Genomic DNA, 22527 nt, shown 5'->3' on the forward strand with positions numbered 1-22527 from the left:
GCTATAACACATTTATGAAGTAGAATCTGTATAAAATACAATGATAAAGGAAAAACAAAAAATAAAGGAGAACAGTAAAATTGAGTTCAGAAAACAAACGTCAAAGTAAAATACAATATACTACTATAAAATAAAAATATATAACACTCTGACTCTACTATAAAGTGGCTCCGAGAAGTAGAATAGGTCAGCAAAATTATAGACATTTATTTTAAACTATTACAATTAACTATTTTAGTCAAATGTTTAATGGTCTAACCTGCATAAATGCAAAGTTTAGATTTTTTTTATTGTGAAGTGTCATTTACTCACCATATACAAGCTACTTCAGTCTAATTGGACCTAAGCATGTAGATAAGAAGAACAGAGGCTACTTTCAGTTTTAATACTTTATTTAAAATACTAGCGACCATTTACAAAGCCTTCATTTAAAAAAACAGATAATGTGCTGACAAAATGACCTTTTTATTTATTTATTTTTACAATAATGTTACCCAAGTCTGCACTCATAAAATTGTCATTCATTTCTCTCCAAATAAATAAAGCTGATCCCATATTGTTATTTTTCTAAACCCAGACTGGACTTTACCAGATATGTTAATGCCTTTAACTGCTTTTTAATACGTTTTTAGTGTTTTGAAAGGGTCCATCTTTGATGAAAAGCAGCCATACTTCCTTTGTAAATATTACCAGTTATTGGAGGGTAAATGTGAAATAAACAAACATAATTCACATTAAAATGAATTTTTAAAATGTGATTTCAAGTAAGATAAGAACAGGATGTTTTTCAAATGACATTGTGTTTACTGTGGGAGGTAAAATTATTCAAATAAAAATGCGTTTTATAAAACATTGATTGAGATGTATCCTAATATTAAATCAAACTGATTTCTTTGAATAATTAAAAAAAATCCTAGTGTCATATCAGCAGTTAAATGTCCGAAGTTATGAAAATCAATCTGTGTAGATGTAATATTTGAGTGTCCAAATAATTTTGGAACACCAGAGCCTTTTCAAACCTATGTTGAGGATTTTGTTACTTGAGGCATTTGAATTTGGATATAACACAAGAGAAGGAGAGAAAAGCATGCATATCTAATTGCAGTCAGGGTTTTTCCACTCAAATTCAGACGTTTGGGGGTGGCGGGGGGTGGTGACTACAGACGTCAGCACAATTGGCCACACATTTAGTTAAGTCACTGAGTCTGTGATAACAAAAGCAGCTGAGCATATATCTGTCAATTCTGGCTCTTTAACCCTCAGATGACTGCCTAAAGTCATAGACGGCCCCAGCTGTAAATCTATTAGTGCCGTTTATTTGTAAAAATATTTAACATCACATTTGTTGACCTACTTCTTCTACTTTTTTTGAAATGAGACACTAATACTGTAGGTTGTATGGCGTAACATTATCAGGTTTTATTTTATTGTAACGTCCCACTTCTAATCAATTTGTGATGTTTTGCAGTGACCTGTGGCTAACAGGTGTTGAGTAGATACTTGAGGTTTGTATTTAATGCTTGAGGTGACAATGAAAACACAGATACTTTGGATTAAAAATTACTGAAACTTATAATTAATCAGAACTTTTTATATTATCTCTTATAAATAAAAATAGTATTGATATGATGTACACAAGCAGAGCCATTTCCTGTGTAAAATATTATAGCTAGGTAGTCTTAAATAACCCACTTGGTCATATTGGGAGCTTAATCAATAGAGGGTTTATAAATAAAATGTATTATAGTTTAGAATAGCCATTTATTGTCATTGTACATGTACAATGGCACTATGGAAAATTATATTTGAAATTAAATGCTTGACTACATGGTTATAAGTAGTTAAAATGTATATTTATTGCAATTCTGATATGTGTCTATCTATCCTCCTCACTAACAAACATGTTTTCCCACGTCAGTAGTGAAATGTTCAGATCTGCCGTTGTCATGACCACCGCTCATACCTGATGAGTCATCACTGACGTGCTGCCAGGGACTGACTGCCGGTCGGTCGGCCTGTTGAATCACATTCTCCTTTTCACTCACACAAACACACACACAGAAAGAGTCATACTTCTTCCTCTCTGCCGCCCTGTTCTAGCTGGTCCCTGAAATAAGAGCACAGCCGTTGTACTTCACTCTCTTCACTCGTCCTATCATTAACAGACTAAATCTTTATGAGCTGGAAGAAGAGCACCCACGCACTGCTAGTAAGTTGGACTTCTAATTAATGTGGCACAAATATCCATGGTACCCAGAAAATGAGTCCAGTGAGACAGCTGATCCCCTCACTTTTGATTTAGTGCCACAGTGAAGCTAAAATTTATGGTTTTGAGTATATACTGTTTGACTTGGCTGCAAAACTGTAACTACTGCGAGTTTAATCTCACTTGGTAGCAAGTGTTAGGAACTTAGATTTGGACACTATAAGCATCAGATGGGCTCATCAGTTACCATTACTCACACCATATATGTGCTCCTAAGGCTACGTCCACACTAATACGTTTTCATTTGAAAACACATCGTTTTCTCTACGCTTTGGCCTCCCATCCACACTGAGACGGCGCTTTTGCTGAAGGAAAACGAAGCGTTTTGAAAATGCTCTCAAAAATATTTGAAAACGGTGCTTTCGCGTCGCGTTGTGGACAGCGAAAACGGAGACTTTCTAAAACGATGACGCATTTTAGTCATGTGATGCAGTCAAGTGACCAATTAAACTAAGATAGCGGAGGGCAATAAACAGCAGTTGTTTTGTTTGCTCTCAATTTTGACAGCCCTATTAAAGATTAATATCAGTTTGTACATGCTCCAGTTAGATTTTCTTCAAATTCTTTAATTCTCACTCGCTTTTCCAACTTTGTACTTTTGTGTTACTCGCAACAACAACTGCACCTCATTGTTAGTCTATTTAAAAAACTCGGTGCAAAGAGCTGGAAAGTAAATAAACTGCAGACAGAAATGAGGCAGACCGAATCGTCTTGCGTTTCACGCATGCCCAGTACTGGAACGTAAGCGTTTTCGTCCGTTTCAATGTGGATGCACAACTCTGTGGAAATGACTGAAAACGATAGTGTGGAAGCGGAGCGTTTTCAGACGAAAACGTATTTTCAAATGTATCCAGTCTAGTGTGGACGTAGCCTAACAGAATAAAATGTGGCACATTTCAACAGAGCCCACTCTCATCCCTGGGGCGTCAATGCTAAAGTATAGTTGTGGTCAAGTTCCCTGTGTGATGTCATGCACACACTGCTTAAGAGCTGCTAGCATATTTGGATGATGTGAACACCAGTACATAACCCAATACTAGTAACCGACTGGTTGCTAGCACCAAAAACCTCCATGTGATTGCTTTGGTCACAAGCAAATTGCAGTAGTTGCTTGTTTGTCTGTAGGATGCTGACTTGGGCCTCAGCGCTGCAACCAACACAAAAGGTGAACTTTTTACCTTGAAGATGAGCAATCTCTGTTTTCGGTTTGTGTTTCACGGTTTCACTGTCACTCAGAGATTAGCTAGCAAGTGTTTACAGACGAGATGGTACTTTCCGTAGAAACTACAGCTGACTACGACAATCTGTTAGTGCCAATCACTGCAATCACAAGGAGGTTTTTGGCAACTGGTCAGGGAATACATGTTTTTCCTGGTGACCAGAGGGTCTCTGACTCCCTCTATGCCTGTGTGACTAGGGCTTTAGTAATCAATTTCCCTGCAACTGCCAGCAACCTTCAGCAATCACTCACATGGTGAGTGATTACATGACTGCAAAACCTCAATATTGCCCAAAGCTAACCAAGTTGTTGTTAGTGCCTTGTAAAAATGAAACTGCTATCTGTAACTGGCTGACACAGCCTCGAGCCCTAATGCTAAAGGATAACGATATGTAACAGGGGCAAACAGGAAGCATACATTGCATTGTGATGAGAACAGGTTGATTCATGTTATCCCAAAAATAGATCCCGCTGATATTGGTGATCCCAGTTTTTCCCTTTAGCACCACAGTGAGACTAAAATTTCTGCTTTGGAAGGAACAAATAAATGAATGAATGAAATGAATGAATGAATTGGTTCAATAAATAATTTGGATCATTTACTAATGCCCTAACTAGGATGCTTTGAGAATTAGTTTTCATGCTCAGTACTTTATGGCTGTATAGCTGCAAAACTGTAAACACTTTGTGTTTACTACAACATTTATGTTGAATATAGTGAATATCAAACCTATTAATCAAGTGCCGCTGCTCTCAAATCTCTCTAACTAATAAGCAAATAAAAGAACAAGAATGCTGAATGTCTTTTTAATGTGCATCAAATAACTGAGCACTGCTTGAAACTAGTGTAATTTGTTTAAACAGTTTTGCTGGTATTCACGATCTCTACAGTTTTTTTTAAATGTCTGGTCATTTTATAAAATAACTACTGAAAAGCCAAAAAGTGAAATGAGGACCGAGGTGGGACTTGCTTTCAGAAGGACTTTGCTCAGCTTTATGTTTACAACTGAGGTCATTATTGGAGGAAATATAGAGTGATATAATATGATGCAGATGATCAGAAGCCCAGTGGATTTTTCAAATGAGCGCAGTATTACCACAGAAAGATCTGTTATCTAAAATATGGGTGCAAAGGTCGTGAGATCTTGATGTGCCAAGTGGTGACCGGCGACCATGAAAGTGAATGCAGCTGGGTGGTGTGTTTGCCTGCCAAAGACGCAGCTAAAGCCACTTTCCTGGGAGAACAGGTCAGGTGCCTACGTGTCTAAATCACCTTGAATGCTGAATTCACCCCTGGATCTCTGCCATGTTTCTTCACTCCACCTTTCACAGACTGGAAAACTGACTTTCTAAATTTCAGGTCCTTCCTGACTCCTTATTGACTCATCAGTGACAACCTCATAAATTAGGGAGAAAGGTTAAATAGTCCCTATTTTATCACACTTATCCTTTTTCTACGAAGACATTTTTACAGCTGTCAATCAGGCTCCAGGTCAGAGGCAACACCTCAACGGTACAAACTAACTGCCTGGCAGAAGACGCCTGTCCACATTTTTGTGCGCTCACAAGTCAAAACCAGTCACCTCGTTTGAAGACCGCAGACAAATTGTAATTAATAGGTACAGTTATGGATTTGGGTCCTGTGTTTGGAAAATCATTGTTTTATCTTGTGATGGAAACTAAATATCCAAATAAGCTGTGTGTTACTATATGTGTCATATTTTAATATACTTCTCTTTTTTTTAAGTATATTTCCCCAAAATATAAACCAGTCCTAGAGATCAAGCAATTGATCATTTATCATCAAAGTCAAGAAAAACTGCATCATTTCTGGTTCACAATGGCTGATTGTCAGGAGGTATGGTTTTATCCTCAAGCTGGGTCTCTGAGGTGCGACTATGCACATAACCACCACTAGTCCCCATGAAAGAATCTGTATTAACTTACTTCCCTGAAGTCGAAGCATATTCCTGTTATTTTTGGCCATTTAAATCAATGAACATGCATAAATTGCAAACGAAGCTGACAAGAAGTCGCTGTTGTCATACTTTTGAAGGAGTAAATTTAAAAATTAGCAGACATGTGGATGTCCTCACAGGTCCTGGAGATCCCATTTGATTATAACATTTATATGAAATTTATGAGAGCGGATCCTTGGATGCTCGCAGATGGGGAAATGATAACATAACAGTAGCATTTACCTTCTTTAGACATAAATAATGATGATCTATGTTAGTTTGGACCTCAAGTGATTTTACTTTCTCAAAGTTTAAAAGAAAGATTTTAAAAGAAACCTATACTCTATTTAAGGAAACAGGTTGAAACCTTGAGCACCTTTGTGGCTTTGTTTGGTAGAAGGGCTGCACATAGTAGTTTTGTACTCTCAAAGAAAAACTGCAAGTGTGTATAATCTGAACTTGTTCATTTGTATTTTATTGCAATGCAAAAAAGTTTATGAGTGTACCTACACAGAGGCACATTTTTTCTGTTAATACTGCTAGTGCAACCTTTCGGCGCTAGAGCATTTATTTATTTTTGATTCATTTATGGTTGACTGAAAGTTCATTGTTTATTTTTCCAGGTACACTGCCACCTACTGTGACAGCACAAAAGAGAAGTGTAGCCTGACTAATTCACAGAAACAATGTGAAAAACTCCGTAATGATGGTGAGATAGTCCAAATTTGATGAATTCACAGGGTGTTTCCTGGCTATAGTTAAGGCAATGACCCTGTGTTACCTTACTTAACTGAAATTCTTGGCCATTTAATAAACAAAAATGTATTTCATGCTCATGTAGCCCCTTTTATGTGCAGGGAAAACACAGATTTATGATGAAAGGGGTTCACAGAATCACATCCACAGGTGGTGTGTTTGGTTACCAGTTACCTGCAAGCTTGTTGAGGCTCACATTTTTACACCCTTCCTGGAGAATGGCAGTTATCCACCCTGTGAATACATTTAAATCTCTCATCGTGTTATTGGTGTGGCTCCTCATCTGTAGCTCGTCTGACGAGTTATATTTAAAGATGTAAAACACAGCAGAACTGGTTTATAGTCAAACATTAAGAGCAATTCACATGCATGCATAAGCAGTGCATTTACTGGTGTTTTGCGTATAAAAAGACCTACACTTTAAAAGGTGTCTGCCAAGATGAGCTCTTTAACAACTGTAAATGTCCTGCTGCTCCACACCACGCTCTTTCTGCTCTTATCTCCTCCGTGCTCTCTTCTTATCTCCCTACCCACCTCTCAGGCTTTTCACTCTGTCCCCCACCCCCCTCGCCATCGCTGTGCTTGGTGCTGAGTGAAGGCAGCAGCTGCCAAGTCGAAGTGCCTGCTACCTGAACTGCAAAGAGAAAGCCGAGCCAGTATTTAGTGTGTATGTATGTGAGAGAGTACCAGGGGAAGCCAGCTGCCTCTGTGCTGGGCAACATGCCAGAGTGACGAGGAAGAGGCAGAATCTGACCTCCTGACCTCCAAGCAGCATCCTCTGACCGAGTTCTCAGCCTTATTCCACCTTTATTTTATTTGTTTTAATTATTCACAATGTACAGATTTACCAGGGAGGTGCACAGAGAAAATGTGGCCACATTAGCTGTAAATATTCTTAAGATTTAGATATATATTTTTGGATTTCCCACCATGCTTTGGTTTGCAGTTGTAAACAAGCCCCCACTTTTAATTCAATCAAACATGTTCACACCCAGCTGCCAGGAATGTAGATGTGTGGCTGATAGGGTGTCTTGAAAACAGTGGGGTTTCATCTTTCCCCCCACCCTGGGTGCTCTTTGAATCTCATTGGATTTAAATAATCTTATCAGACTGATGAGACGACCCAGTGTTAACAGTAGTTGGAAGTGGGGAGTGTCCTCAGGGACTTTGGATTGAGGTTTGAAACTTCTAAAACATAAATTGTGATTAAAATAATCAAAATTCTGTTACCTGTGTGTGACGTTTCTGCTCGGATGTCCCTGAAAAACATAAAATCAGTGAATTATCATGAATATTTAAAACATTTTTTAAAAATAAAGCACAGATGCAATCCCCTTTTCCCATTATTTTCTGAAGGGTTTGACTGCAGTGCTAATTATAAGCCTGAATTATTATAAATAAGAATCAGGGTTTTTCCTGGCATAAAGAGACCTTTTGGGAGACTGGAAGCTTGACTGTTATGGACACGAGTCTTTTTTCCCTTAACAGAGGTTTATGCATCTTCCAGTCATTTCTTGGCCACCTAATATATAAACGTGTATACGTAGCTTTAGTAAAGTACATTCTACTAGTTAATTTTTTCCTTGACTTGAGTGCTGCTAATGTTTTCTTTCTAAAAGCTCTATGGGTGCTGCCAAATTACATCATTTATACCTAAGAAAAAAACCCTAAAATATAATAAAAGTACTCTTTAATGTACAACAATACTACACATATTTCACTTAAATAGCATTAAAGTAGATTATTATTATTTTCCCTCAGCATCCTAGCATTTTGTGTTCTGATGTCTGGAAAATGTAAAAGTGTGCACCTTTTCATAATAAAAGTGGAGGAATTTGTGTGAAATCTAACTTTAAAGATGTGTTTTTCTGTATCTTTTAAGTCACCCTCGTTTCTCCCCTGGAGATTTTTTTTTATTTAATTAATTAATTATTATTATTATGTTTTTTGATTTTATTCATATCACTGATGAGACATGATGCATGTTGCAGGGCTTCATTCGGCGGCGTGCTGACGTTTTTTGCAGGAATGTGTGTGATTTGCGGGGTTTTGCGCCGGGGAGGGTGACGGGAAATGAGGCCGCCTCCCATTGAGTATAAAACCTCCCAGTCCGGCCCCACTCTTCCTCTTTCTGTTACCTGGCTTAGGGGCAGCAGCTTTGGCCGTGAAAACCCAGAAACACCGGTGAGTTTAGCTCCCATTCTTCACATAGAGAGGGACCCGGCCTCGGGCCTTTAACGGTTGTAGTTAAACGTGATTTGTTTAGGCGTTAGCATCTTCTTTGTGCTTCTTTCGTTTAATCCCAAACTTTGCTTTTTCGGTTACGTAACTTGACACTAACCTGTGGATTTAATTTTCGAGGGAATTAATCCTAAAAAAAATGGTAAAGGTCGTTCTCGCCTGATTGTATTTAACATGATAGTTTTTTGTGAGGTTTGTGCGTTAGTGGGTTTACTGGATGCTGTTTTTAAACTTTTGACGAAAGATTTTTTACGAGGGAGGCGAAAATGTAGAGTGGGCAACGGGAACAAAGGAGGGCTGCAAGACCGGAGATCCGAAGATGCTTGAATGGCATTTCTTCTCTCTCCTCACTGAAACAACTGCCCGTATTTATCCGGCAACAGGTGCTTGAAGTCCGGACGAGAGAGCTTCTGAATATTTGGCGATCTTTGTAACTTTATCCGACGTGGCCCAGTGGAGTAACACGTGTCTCGGCTGGCTTGTGGCCGAGTGAGGCCTAGCAGTAGCAGCCGCCTGCTAGCGGCTAAAGCCTAGCGCCCGAGTAGCCATGGAGTTGAATTTCAGTTTTTAACTCCGTATAAATTAAAAAGACAATACGTTTCAGTAGGCTTTGTTTTTGTTTTTTTTCACCGCCTTTCATTATGCCTACATGCCGGGATGGTTTCCTAATGTAGCCGGGCTCAAGATGCGATAGCTTAGTTGTACATGCATGTCTGTTAACGAAGCCTAACGGGTACTTAATAGTAAGCCTAACGCAATTTTTTTATTTTTATTTAATCTTGCCCACAGAAACTAAAACAATGGGAAAGGAAAAGACCCACATTAACATCGTGGTCATTGGCCATGTCGACTCCGGCAAGTCCACCTCCACCGGTCACTTGATCTACAAGTGCGGAGGAATCGACAAGAGAACCATCGAGAAGTTTGAGAAGGAAGCCGCTGAGGTAAGAGCTTGTGTATTTAGTTACATTTTATCCATTTTGTCTTGAAAACAGTTTCTGTTAAAAAGTCCAAGATGGCGGCGTCGGCATGCCTTCCTCTGAGCTCAACTGCCCGGCATGAGGGTGTAACAGCCGTGTGCGCGCATGCGGGGTGGGGCTTATCGCGCGCAGAGCACTGGTGGTGAATGTGCACTTTGTCTGACAGTCTGAGGCCTCCAGTGAAAAGAAATCCTTAAAATTTATACACAAAACAAAGTACAACCTGTTTGAATATGACTTGCATACACTAAGATTTAGAAATACTTTTAATGCTTTTGGAAAATTGTGGGTTTTATGTTTGTACCTATCATAGGTGATTTAATGTCCCTTTTTGAGGAGGGGGGCTCCTGGTAATTTGAATACTGAATGCACTTAAAATTTATATCTTAGGATCCACATTGAAATTTTCCATGTAGATATTTGGATTGTGACCTTAAATTTCATTAATTTCTTCCCGTTCAGATGGGAAAGGGCTCCTTCAAGTACGCCTGGGTGCTGGACAAACTGAAGGCCGAGCGTGAGCGTGGTATCACCATCGATATCGCTCTGTGGAAGTTCGAGACCAGCAAGTACTACGTGACCATTATTGATGCCCCTGGACACAGAGACTTCATCAAGAACATGATCACTGGTACCTCCCAGGTAAAAACAATAAGCTCCAACATGAGGATTTGACTCCTGCAAACTTCGCCTTGCAGCAGACTTGGATCTAATCTGCATCCTGGTGTTCATTTTCAGGCTGACTGCGCTGTGCTGATCGTTGCTGCTGGTGTTGGTGAGTTCGAGGCTGGTATCTCCAAGAACGGCCAGACCCGTGAGCACGCCCTGCTGGCCTTCACCCTGGGTGTAAAGCAGCTCATCGTTGGAGTCAACAAGATGGACTCCACCGAGCCCCCCTACAGCCAGGCTCGTTTTGAGGAAATCACCAAGGAAGTGAGCGCCTACATCAAGAAGATCGGCTACAACCCCGCCGCCGTTGCCTTCGTCCCCATCTCTGGATGGCACGGAGACAACATGCTGGAGACCAGTGACAAGGTGAGGACTGCTAGCCATTCCACACATCTCAATTTGCTAATCTGACTGAACATGGACTAAACAATCAATGACTTTTGTCTGTAGATGAGCTGGTTCAAGGGATGGAAGATCGAGCGCAAGGACGGCAATGCCTCTGGAACCACCCTGCTGGAGGCTCTGGATGCCATCCTGCCACCTTCCCGCCCCACTGACAAGCCCCTCCGTCTGCCCCTGCAGGACGTCTACAAGATTGGCGGTGAGAACTGTCATAGTACTACAAGGCTAGTATTGCACTACACCCATGTTTTTCTGTGCTTTAACAATGTTTTAATTTCTCAGGTATTGGAACTGTACCCGTCGGCCGTGTTGAAACTGGTATCATCAAGCCCGGCACCGTCGTCACCTTCGCCCCTGTCAACCTGACCACTGAGGTGAAGTCCGTGGAGATGCACCACGAGTCTCTGCCCGAGGCTGTGCCCGGTGACAACGTTGGCTTCAACGTCAAGAACGTCTCCGTCAAGGAAATCCGTCGTGGATACGTTGCTGGCGACAGCAAGAACGACCCACCCAAGGGTGCTGAGAGCTTCAACGCTCAGGTTGGTGTGGCGACAATGGTGCTGGGAGTCTTCAGGGTTGGGTTGTATTATGGAATTTGCTAACTTTTAGCGTGTCCACAGGTCATCATCCTGAACCACCCCGGTCAGATCGCTGCAGGCTATGCCCCTGTGCTGGATTGCCACACTGCCCACATTGCTTGCAAGTTCAGCGAGCTGGTTGAGAAGATCGACCGTCGTTCTGGCAAGAAGCTTGAGGACAGCCCCAAGTTCGTCAAGTCCGGAGATGCCGCCATTGTCAAACTGATCCCACAGAAGCCCATGGTTGTGGAGTCCTTCTCCAACTACCCTCCCCTCGGTAAGTTTGCTTCCCAGAAGCCCTACTTGATTTGACTAGGCATAATGTACAGCAGCTAACCCCACCTTTCCCCTGCTCCTATTTCAGGTCGTTTCGCCGTGCGTGACATGAGGCAGACAGTGGCTGTCGGTGTCATCAAGTCTGTTATCCCCAAGGAAGTGTCCGGAAAGACAACCAAGGCTGCAGAGAAGGCTCAGAAGGGCAAGAAATGAATGGCCGTCCAGGGAATCCATCAACAAGACGTGTGCTGGCAGCAGCGGGCAACATCTTCCCTTACATCTTCCTCCCACCCTGGATCATCCTCGCTGAGGCACAGCTCTATACTCAAGGACTGGCTTATGCTGATTAAAACCCATCGCAAGAGTTTTCGCAGGAAAAAGAACTCTATGGCATTGTCACTTACCTGAATCACATGACAGTGCCTCTTCTCAGTTGAGTTTAAGTTGGAAATGGTTTAGAACTGTATCTAAATGTTAAAATGCCACATTTGATTGGAAAGAAGCTGCTGGTAACTAATAAAATATTGTCTCCGAAAAAATTGAAATTGGCTTGTCTGTATCCTTCACAGTTGCAGTTGGTATGACAGGCGAGCCTCTGTCAAGTGCTGCAGCTGTTTTTTATCCATGCTATTTGTGTCCAGTGATGCACTTGTCATCCAATCACCTCCATAGGAGATATGCCACCCCAGCCAATAGCACCCCTTATTTTAGTCTGACACACAGCAAGAGCAATGCACATCCCTCCCTCTCCTCTAGTTCAGTATATAAACACCGGAGAGATCACGCTCTGTCCTTTTTTTGCCTCTGCTCGAAATCTCTGGACGTCTTGGTAGTTGCTGGACACAGGTTGGTGAATTTAATTTAAAATGCAGCTGTTGGAGCTAAATTTTTAGCATTGATGCATTTCCACAAAAGCTGGGGTAGTACAGGGCTTAAATCCTTTAAATCAACTGATGGCTAGAGCCAGAAACCTTAGTAATCCATTCAGTGAAACGTAGCATTAAGAATTCTCATTGAAAGGTTTAAAACGTGCCAGCTCACCTTATTTGCTTCTCCTGGCTCGTTTTAGCCTGTCTGGCTCACTTGTAAGGGTCCACATCAGGATTTTTAGGCAGGCGCTAGGGACAGATGTCAAAAACGAGTTGCCAGGTTGTTTCTGCCAGTCATGGTAGCCCTGTTCTTTCCACCTGCGTGAACGCGCGCATTGACTCTCAATGCTGTATGTTCGGGTGCGCGCTTGCATCAGTTGACAACATGGCGGCTCCGCGCTCCCGACGGGTGCAACATGGAGGAGAGGAGCCGGTTTTCATCCAGCACGCACATGGCGTGTGACTCATCAGCGTCCCACCTCGGTGTCCTTAATGTTTATAGATGGTGTCCTTTATTTCAAAAGGGAAAAAAAGCACCCCCTCCCCAATAGTCTCTTATGTTCAAAACGTATATTAGCATACTGCAGCCATTTACAATTCATACGACTTTGCGTATTTTTTGTTGCGCAAGGACCGCCTAGCTAACAGTACTTAACCTCTAATGCCGCAGTTACAGCAAAGTGGAAAGAAACAGTTTATTACTACATTTTGACAAGTTAATTTTCAATTTAATTGGCTTCATAAAACTCCTGGGGAATGACCAAGAACAAGGCCTGTGAGATAAATTGGAGCCTGAATTATTTCATTTTATTAAACACGAATCCCCCATTAATTTAATAACTGCAGAAAAACAGGGATCCTTAACGTTCGGTGAAGGCAATGAGCCACAATGGCGTTCACTGGGCTCACACCATTTTGGGGACAACTACTATTATATATGGCACATTATGTATTTGAAAAGTGGAAATGACTGCTCCTCATGTTGTTTAAAAACAGTAAATCGAAATGGGAAAGGAAAAGACCCACATTAACATCGTGGTCATCGGACATGTCGACTCCGGCAAGTCCACCACCACCGGTCACCTGATCTACAAGTGCGGAGGAATCGACAAGAGAACCATCGAGAAGTTTGAGAAGGAAGCCGCTGAGGTGGGTGACTGAGGCCTAATCTTAGGCTTTTTACCGCATAAACACTGTATGGGATATAACAGTGAGACTCTGAGGTAAAATGCCGTAACAGTAGACGGTGGGGTGTGGTGGAATAACTGTTCAATGATATTATTTGGGTTAAACCGCCATCTACTGTTAAAAAATACACACTGCCCTCAAGTGCAAAATACGCATAAAGATTTAAATGTTAGGTTAATTTATGTCGTGCAAAATAAGAGTTAAAATCTTGCTTGTATATAATTATATATTTAAGATTACGCAACATTTTAGGGGAAACTGAATTAATTAAACATTGAAAGTGAAATTTATTAAACATTCGATTCATTTTTTGATATAGCGACAAATCACTGCTTTCCCCTTAAGGTGGTTTATAATCTAATGTAAAGACCATACAATATAATATAATCATTATACATGATATATATCATGAAAATTATATGTTATAATTTTTTACTTGTATATTATAACATGAAATGTTCCAATAACCAATGTTTTTGGATACATTCTGTATTCTACGATAGGACTAGGATGAATACAGGATATTAGCACTGAAACCTAGGGCTCAGTAAGGCACAGACATTGAAGGATGCCAAAGAATGCTTAGCAGACCTTGAACACAAGAATTTAACAAAGACAAACACAAGGCAGAAAAATGCAGCATTTTCATAAGAAAACCTGTTTTAATCAATTCACAAAACATACAAAAACATACAAAAACATACAGAAACTATTCTGGTTGACTGTATAAGGTACAAAAAAATGTTGTTTTACATAATTTTTCTCACCTAGCCTGTAAATTTTTTGGTGCTATTAGGCTGAACAGAGGTTCATTTTTTAAAAGTATGCTCTCCTGAATGTAAGCTGAAGAAAAACAGCTTTAGGTCTAGAAAAAAATTATTTAAAAATAAGACTTATTTATGAGGTACTGAATTAACCAAACCGAGTTTTCCCTGCTCATTAAAGTTTTTGTTGCGCGGCAAAACATGTTTTGGCCTTACATCACAAAAGATTTTAACCATTTTTTAGTAGGGTTTACTTTACTTAAGAATAAGTTAATTATATATTTTTTGTTTGCTTATGAAATGGGTAAAAAAACAGTAAAATGCATATACCTCTGAAAACGCTGCAACCAGATTAACAGAATCAACCTTTCAGAATGTACCTCTGTTAAACAAGCTAACTCAGATTGTCTGCCTAGCATAGTTGCATAATCACCCCTTAAAAAGCTCATTATGAGCCAGTTAAAAGGTGATTTTACCTTTTCAGATTAAGGGATTAACTGGAGTTTAGTATTTGTATTTTGTCAAAGGTTCAAGGTCATGAACACTGGTGAAGGATGCTTGTATTTCTATAAGATTAACAATAAATTAAAATAGTAAAGTAAAATTCTCTAAATTCAGTTCTGATAAGGCTGGACTTCAGTTTTCTCAGATCTATGAATAAAACCGATTAAATAAAATCTCTTCTGTTAAACCATTCTGACTGATTCTTCCCTCTACTTTGCTTTTTGTGGTTCAGATGGGAAAGGGCTCCTTCAAGTACGCCTGGGTGCTGGACAAACTGAAGGCCGAGCGTGAGCGTGGTATCACCATCGATATCGCTCTGTGGAAGTTCGAGACCAGCAAGTACTACGTGACCATCATTGATGCCCCTGGACACAGAGACTTCATCAAGAACATGATCACTGGTACCTCCCAGGTAAAAACAATAAGCTCCAACATGAGGATTTGACTCCTGCAAACTTCGCCTTGCAGCAGACTTGGATCTAATCTGCATCCTGGTGTTCATTTTCAGGCTGACTGCGCTGTGCTGATCGTTGCTGCTGGTGTTGGTGAGTTCGAGGCTGGTATCTCCAAGAACGGCCAGACCCGTGAGCACGCCCTGCTGGCCTACACCCTGGGTGTAAAGCAGCTCATCGTTGGAGTCAACAAGATGGACTCCACCGAGCCCCCCTACAGCCAGAAGCGTTTTGAGGAAATCACCAAGGAAGTGAGCGCCTACATCAAAAAGATCGGCTACAACCCCGCCACGGTTGCCTTCGTCCCCATCTCTGGATGGCACGGAGACAACATGCTGGAGCCCAGTGACAAGGTGAGGGATTCAAACACACCCCAGTGTAGACGTCTGCTCGAAGAGTCTTTCTCTTCACTTCCTCTCATTTTCTACACTTTAGATGGCCTGGTTCAAGGGCTGGAAGATCGAGCGCAAGGAAGGCGGAGCCACAGGCACCACCCTGCTGGAGGCTCTGGACTCCATCATGCCACCTTCCCGCCCCACTGACAAACCTCTGCGTCTGCCCCTGCAGGACGTCTACAAGATTGGCGGTAAGTAAAGCCACACAGCACCCTGTAAAACCAGTAAGTCATCACGCATCTCAAGGAAAAAGTAAAACCTGTGTCTCTTCCCACTCGTGGCTGGCTCCAAAAGCGAGTCAGTGCCCACAAACTCCCATTTTTAAATGCCTACAGTAAAAAACTACCTCTAAAGGTAGTTTTTAAAAAGTAATTTATTTGGATTTGGTTAAGGTTTAAAGTTAAGAGGTGTGATTGCTGAGATTGACACAGATTTATTGTTGACTTCCTGACCTCACTTCCACTAATCGGTGTCTGGACTGGACCTTCAGACCCTGTTTGTGCTTTTTGTGCCTTCTGGAACATTTTTAATGCAATAATTTGAATAATGATACGACTTGCTGTGTGGTAAAAACCATCCAAGTTTATGCTTTTAATTAGTTTATTATTCTTTTATTATATACAGATTTGCATCTGTGCAGTGCACCTGCAGAGTTTATGGATAACTTTTAGTGGTTTTTGGACCCTCAAAACTAATATAGCTGCAAACAAAACACAAATAGTCTGACTCCGACAACCGCTGTGTTCCTCTACTCTGAAATCACCAGCAACAAGCTTATTAATTTCCCTCATTGCCGTTTCAGAGCTGTAGCATCAGCATCGTTCTCCTCAGTAGTATCTGAGCACCAGCAGGAAATAATGAAAATACTTAAACAATCTAAAGGTCGACCTTGCTGTCATTACGTTTGCTGACCCCAGCTGCAGGATTGCGTGAGTGTAATGTAGAGCTGATTGTTATGAGAGTCAAAGATGGACAGAAGCAGTACAAATATTTCAGGGGTTTTCTATTTTATGTTTTTTGTTTTGTCACAACAGAAATAACAAAGAAATACCTTATAACAGGATCTGATTGCTGATTTGATGATTGTAAAAGTAACTAAATCACTGGCAAATCACTCGTTGTGTTCATTTTTACGACAAAAAAAGTAATCTAAATACTTTGCAGTGTTGCTTTGTATTGTGTTACATCCAGTGCTTTTAAGAGTGATTAATAAGAAAACTGTAAAACCTCCTTCATAAACATCTTGGGTAGTTTGAAATAATATATCAGGAAAAGCAAAGAGGATATTTAATTATGAAAATCTTGTCACCTCAGTTTAGTTGATAACATTAAAGCCACATTAGATTCCAGAATCAAAACACCTTACTTTTATTGTTTTAAGTTGTTTGAGCTTTATTTAGCTTTAACTATTAAAATGTATTTCTTTGTTTGTATGTTTTTGGACCATTTTATTTCTTTACTGCTGCTATTATTTTAAATTCTATGAAGCTTCTTCTACCTCTGGTTTTACAGGACTTACAAATGTAATTTTATTATTAATACTAAAAACAGTACACAATAAAAACCCAGCTGCCTCTTCCTCACTGTTTTAAGTGTTTAACCAATCAGATCAGTCTTTATTTACAAAAGCAGAAAAGCTTGAATACTAAAAAAAAGACAAGTCAGATATGGAGGAGCGCTGACTTCTCTCCCTCCTGTCAGGTATCGGAACCGTTCCCGTCGGCCGTGTTGAGACCGGTATCCTGAAGCCCGGCATGGTCGTCACTTTCGCTCCCCCCAACCTGACCACAGAGGTGAAGTCCGTGGAGATGCACCACGAGTCTCTGTCTGAAGCTCTGCCCGGTGACAACGTCGGCTTCAACGTCAAGAACGTCTCCGTCAAGGAAATCCGCCGTGGAAACGTGGCCGGCGACAGCAAGAACGACCCACCCCAGGCTGCGGAGAACTTCACCGCCCAGGTAAGCATAAAGAAAAGATTAAACATGTGATAATAAACATGCACACAGTTATTTTTGTAGATTATACATGAAGCAGGTACACAGCAACACTTCAGTATAATGCTTTACGCTGCTTAAATCCAAACTAATCTCAGGGCCACCCATAAATACATACATTTAAAATGAAATAGTTTCTTCTTATTAATTCACTGATTCCTTTCAGTCTTCCGATGGTTTCCATGTTAAGAGTGATTCCCCATTTATTTATTTATTTATCAGGAAAGACTCTGGCCAAGAAGGCACATCATTACTTTACCTCTGCCTCCTGACAGCCCCTACTTCAGTCTAAGTTCTTTAGAAGTAATTTCATTCTTTAATGTCGATATTTGTTGATAATTGTGAACTAATTCACAAAACTGAAAATGAAGCCTTTCTGTTAACAGGTTAATGATAAATGACTTCTCGTGGCTTACCTGCAGCATCTGCAGGCCCCACCAGTGTACCAAAGCCCTGATTTCGGGAATCAGCTCACCCAGTTTGTAAATCAATCATGATTTATTAGTTACACATTTTAACCACTGAGCATTAAAGGGGATCTTTATCAGTTCAGTGTAAAGAGCACTTTGTTTTCTTTAGAGCTGTCAAAGGTTTGAGAAACATCTTTTGTTTTGCTGTTTTAAGGTTTGTCTTGTGCTTTATTTGTCCTGTTTCCCATATCTGCATATGGAAAAAACAAACTGACCACTAAATAATGGCTGACAAACAAATAAAAGCAAAAACAAAATACAGGTGGACCCCTGCTGGATTGTGAAGGTACTGCAGGCAAGAGGTCCTTCACAAATAAATAAATAGCTTTTGTTTGAAAAGTTTTAAACCAAGTATTTTGACACCTTTTAATTAAAATGTAATTTTTTAATTACTCATTTATCTGATTTTTTTTAAATCTGAAAACTATGGTATGCCTCATCACTGTTTATGTCTACATTTATTCAGGTAAAAAATGACAGAATTACATGACTGTCTATCCTATTCTGAGGCGAAGTCTCCCGATAGTAGAGAAAAAAATCAGCAAGTGGAGTTCTTATTTAATGTAGTCTAAGTATTTCCACTTAGGCCTCTTAGCTGTGATTAAACCAAGCATGAGTACGAGAATTTAAACCAGTTTGTTTAAAAGCACATCTTCATCGACAGACATCCCCCTAAGAAAAGCTGCACAGAAAACTAAAAATGTTAAAGTTGAAGGAAATGTTTTTGGAGCTTAATCCAGAAAGGAATACAATCCTGGATAGCCCCCCCCCTCCTCATTTCGGTTATTTCTGTCACAAATAGAAGTCCAGTAATAAACTGAGGAAGGATATTGATCTCTAAGTACAACACTTCCCTCATTTCTCCCTTCATAGGTCATCATCCTGAACCACCCCGGCCAGATCGCCCAGGGTTACGCCCCCGTGCTGGACTGCCACACCGCTCACATCGCCTGCAAATTCAGCGAGCTCAAAGAGAAGATTGACCGTCGTTCTGGCAAGAAGCTTGAGGACAACCCCAAGGCTCTGAAGTCAGGAGATGCCGCCATCATCACCATGGTGCCTGGAAAACCCATGTGTGTCGAGAGCTTCTCCCAGTACCCTCCCCTTGGTGAGTAAAAACGCTGTTTGTCTCGAAGATAATTATGTGTCAGCCTTTCCTTTAAAGCTGCAGTAACAGTGCAGTCGTGGTTAAGATTACTGTGTGCTTGGAATGTTACATCAGGTCGGTTTGTGAGTGTTTCCATGAATTATTTTGGGTTTTATGGTAATTTTATTATCGAGTGAAATTAATTGAAGCTTCATCATGACAAAGTTTGTGTTTTTGGGGTGCTCATTGTGGCCCAAAAAAAATATTTCAGCACCCTGGGCCTTTAAAGGGATCACATCCAGCTCCATATTTGAAAGTGTGGTCAGGTTTAACAATATATCTGTGACTTGAGATCATTTAACCTCATGTGATCTGTCATGATTAATAGAATAGAATAGATCTTTATTGTCACTGTTACAAGAACAGTGAAACACAGTTTGGTATCTCTCCGTTAGCAGCATATAGAAATTTAACATTAAAATTCCTTCAGAATAAGAGAAAAAAAAACAAAAAGAAAAAAAAGAGAAACAAAAAAAATGGACTTGAAGTTTAAGAGGTGCCTACACAGTGAATGTATGTAACAACGTAAGTGTCTACACAGAAATGTACAAGGTATATACAAGTTATATATGCTATATAAAAGAGCAGGTGCAATATAGGGTGCAATGTGATGGCAGTGAACTTTGAGTAAGAGCTAGGACTAGAGGTAGGAATGCTGGTTGCATTATACTACAATAAATGCAGTTTATAAATACAGTGAAAATGTCCATAAATGTTAACAGCACAGTTAACCGTTAACCTTCAATCAGGGTGGAGGTAGGGCATGTTTCTATTGAGCCTGTTTGTCTTTGACCTGATTGACCTGTAGCGTTTATAAAAGGCCCGGGGGGGGGGGGGGGGGGGGGGTGTGTCCAGGTGCGACAGGTCCTTGATGATGATACTGCTTCTCTGCTGAAGTCCGCCAGTATAAATGTCTCTGAAGGGGGTTAGTGAAGTGCCAATTGCCCGCACTGCTGCCCTCTCCACCCGCTGCAGTTTTCTCTTGTCCTCCACGGTACAGCAGTTAAACCGGAGTGTACAGCGGTAGGTCAGAAGGTGGTGGAGCGGTAGAAGTTGATTAGCAGTCAGTTTTGGTCTAATTGGGCCCTGATGCAGCTTCCTGACAAAGTACATTCTTTGTTGTGGTTTTCCTACCTGATGGAAAATGTTTGTGGAGCAGGTAATGTTGGCCGAGATATGGACCCCAGGGAACCTAAAGCTTTCTACCCTTTCTATCCCTTCCCATCAATGTAGAGGGCGGAGTGCTCAGATTGCTTTGTTCGTCTGAAGTCGATTACTCCTTGGCCTTGGCTGTGTTCACATGTAGGTTGTTGTTGTCACCTATTAAATGTTACAGCAAATATTTCTGGCACAGAAGAGGATGAAAAAGTCACAAAGAGGAATGATCTAACCAGCCCTGTTGCAAGACACTTCAATGATAAACATCCAGATTCACCTCTATTCTTTCTAGGCATTGAAGCCATTAAACTAAACCAAAGAGGTGGTAATATTAATTTTATCCCGAAAAAACAGAGAAGCATTTTGGATATTCGGTTTTAAGAGTCTGCACCCTAGAGGCATGAATGAGGATTTTTCTATCAATGAGTTTTTGTGAACTGTACCCTTTTTTAAATTCTTTTTTACCAGTTACTTTGCTCTGTCAATCATTCTCGCATGGGTAATGTTTATCTATTTATTTATTTATATTTATTTTTTCAATAAAAGAAGGAGTAGCATTCTAGATGTCTAGCATTCTGTCTTTCTACAAATGTTTTTCCATGTGATGATGTCCTCTTTTTTTTATCTAACTGCTGCACTGACTTCTTTTTGAATAAATTTTTTTTCTTTTTAATCGTTTTTTGTATATTTGTAATATTCTTATTATGTATTTCATGCATGTATTTTAAGACAGGTGGGGATTATGTCTCCTCACCCCCGTCTTCATCATTAATGACTTAGTCCAGTAGCCGACCTAGTCCACAAGCCGAAACTTGTTGGTCAGGCAATAAAGTTGTTCCTCTTCCCTTCAAGCGTTGCTGGAGTTCCTGTATTGTGACCTATTAAATGTTGCACAATATTCTTTAGTCTAAGGAGCTTGGAAAGAAAAGCGTCTGGACTTCTTTAAGTTGCTTGAAGACGTTTCACCTCGTCTTAATGGGCCCCCTAATGATCCTCTACCTAATCATCGAGCCAGGTGTGAAAACGGGTGTAGGTCACCATCAGCCAAGGTTTCGGGTGAGCTCATTGTGAAACCTAGCCCCACCCTATCATGTGATTTCCTGAGGTCAAATGGCCCAAGATATGAGTGGGCGTTAAGGCGTCTGGGAAGGGATCTCAAAACTGGATTATAGATGGCAGACAGTTTTTTGTTGTAAGCCACCGCCTCTGTTCAAAGATGGTCGCTCACAGTGGACACAAATGGCTTCTTTCACTCCTCTTTCAAACCATCTGTCTTTTCTGTCCAAAATGGGAACATTTGTGTCCTTGAAAGAGTGACCTTTGACCTTTAGATGCAGATGGACAGCCGAGTCTTGTCCCGTGGAGGTGGCTCTTCTATGTTGTGCCATACGAACCTTCACAGACATATTCTTTAATGTAGTTATAACCTGTTATAACTGTTGTTATAACCCATTATGAGACTTAACCAAGCTGTCTTTTGAATTGTGAAGTTCAAACTTAAAAACTTTTTAAGGTTTTGTTTCAAGCCTCTCATTGACTCCTCTCTCCATTTCCTCTCAGGCCGCTTTGCCGTGCGTGACATGAGGCAGACCGTTGCCGTTGGCGTCATCAAGTCCGTCGAGAAGAAGGTTGCCAGCGGTGGAAAGGTCACCAAGTCCGCACAGAAAGCCGACAAAAAGAAATGAATCCTCGTGCAGGAGGTCCACCGACAAGTCGCGTCTCAGCAGCAGCGGGCCGCCCCATCCTCCCTTCCCCCCTTCCATCCAGCGCCGTCTTCTCTGAGGCAGAGCTCTCTACTCAAGGACTGGCTTATGCTGATTAAAACCCATCGGAAGAGTTTCCGTAGGAAAGGAAGGTTCGTGCCTTCAAGGGAAAACTACCATCATGATTACATTTAAACCAAAACAATAAAAATCTCAAACATTGCCAAATGAAAACGCCTCTTTTGTGTTTATTGACTGCAGACAGTGGCAGCACTGGTTCTTTTATGCACTTTTCTGCTCTACCTGAGCACTCAAACACTTCATACATGCCTCATTCACCCATTCATACCAGCATTTTGCTCTATGCTTCAGTGCTTTCTAGCTACCATTTCATATCTTGCCAAAAGGATATTTGGCATACAGCACCGAGCAGAGGGCATCGGGTCAAACAGGTGGTGGGCGGGGTGCAAGGGGTCACCTGTGATGGCCCTGGTTTTCCAGACACAGGAGGATTTGGCGATGGCATCCAGGGGTGACT

At 40.9% G+C, this 22527-nt stretch overlaps 2 protein-coding genes and 1 long non-coding RNA gene across 3 annotated transcripts; 2 read left to right on the forward strand and 1 right to left on the reverse strand.

Annotated features, from left to right (window-relative positions):
* Nucleotides 1–674: 674 nt before the first annotated feature.
* On the reverse strand, nt 675–13204 carry LOC309699622. The gene is made up of 3 exons (XR_014274415.1): nt 12387–13204; nt 7430–7458; nt 675–6833 (listed from the first exon to the last, which is right to left on the reverse strand). It is a non-coding gene; the product is annotated as an uncharacterized lncRNA (long non-coding RNA).
* Nucleotides 8276–11890, forward strand: LOC309699615 (elongation factor 1-alpha). The gene is made up of 8 exons (XM_082522724.1): nt 8276–8383; nt 9230–9384; nt 9883–10062; nt 10159–10455; nt 10540–10690; nt 10774–11030; nt 11112–11346; nt 11434–11890. The coding sequence occupies exons 2-8, from the start codon at nt 9241–9243 to the stop codon at nt 11556–11558; spliced, it is 1389 nt and encodes a 462-aa protein (XP_082378850.1). The 5' UTR covers nt 8276–8383; nt 9230–9240; the 3' UTR covers nt 11559–11890.
* Nucleotides 12096–22223, forward strand: LOC309699616 (elongation factor 1-alpha). The gene is made up of 8 exons (XM_082522725.1): nt 12096–12191; nt 13211–13363; nt 14903–15082; nt 15179–15475; nt 15558–15708; nt 17219–17475; nt 18855–19089; nt 21847–22223. Exons 2-8 carry the CDS (start codon nt 13220–13222, stop codon nt 21969–21971), a joined length of 1389 nt encoding a protein of 462 aa, XP_082378851.1. The 5' UTR covers nt 12096–12191; nt 13211–13219; the 3' UTR covers nt 21972–22223.
* Nucleotides 22224–22527: the final 304 nt, after the last annotated feature.

This window comes from Aulonocara stuartgranti (assembly GCF_965226115.1).
Source record: "Aulonocara stuartgranti genome assembly, chromosome: 22".
Lineage (NCBI taxonomy): Eukaryota > Metazoa > Chordata > Actinopteri > Cichliformes > Cichlidae > Aulonocara > Aulonocara stuartgranti.

Coding starts and splice junctions, on each gene's coding strand:
- LOC309699615 (XM_082522724.1), top strand. CDS start 9,241: ATGGGAAAGGAAAAGACCCACATTAACATCGTGGTCATTGGCCATGTC. Junction 10,063..10,158: donor TGATCACTGGTACCTCCCAG/GTAAAAACAATA, acceptor GTTCATTTTCAG/GCTGACTGCGCTGTGCTGAT. Junction 11,031..11,111: donor CTGAGAGCTTCAACGCTCAG/GTTGGTGTGGCG, acceptor GCGTGTCCACAG/GTCATCATCCTGAACCACCC.
- LOC309699616 (XM_082522725.1), top strand. CDS start 13,220: ATGGGAAAGGAAAAGACCCACATTAACATCGTGGTCATCGGACATGTC. Junction 15,476..15,557: donor TGCTGGAGCCCAGTGACAAG/GTGAGGGATTCA, acceptor TCTACACTTTAG/ATGGCCTGGTTCAAGGGCTG. Junction 15,709..17,218: donor GGACGTCTACAAGATTGGCG/GTAAGTAAAGCC, acceptor CCCTCCTGTCAG/GTATCGGAACCGTTCCCGTC.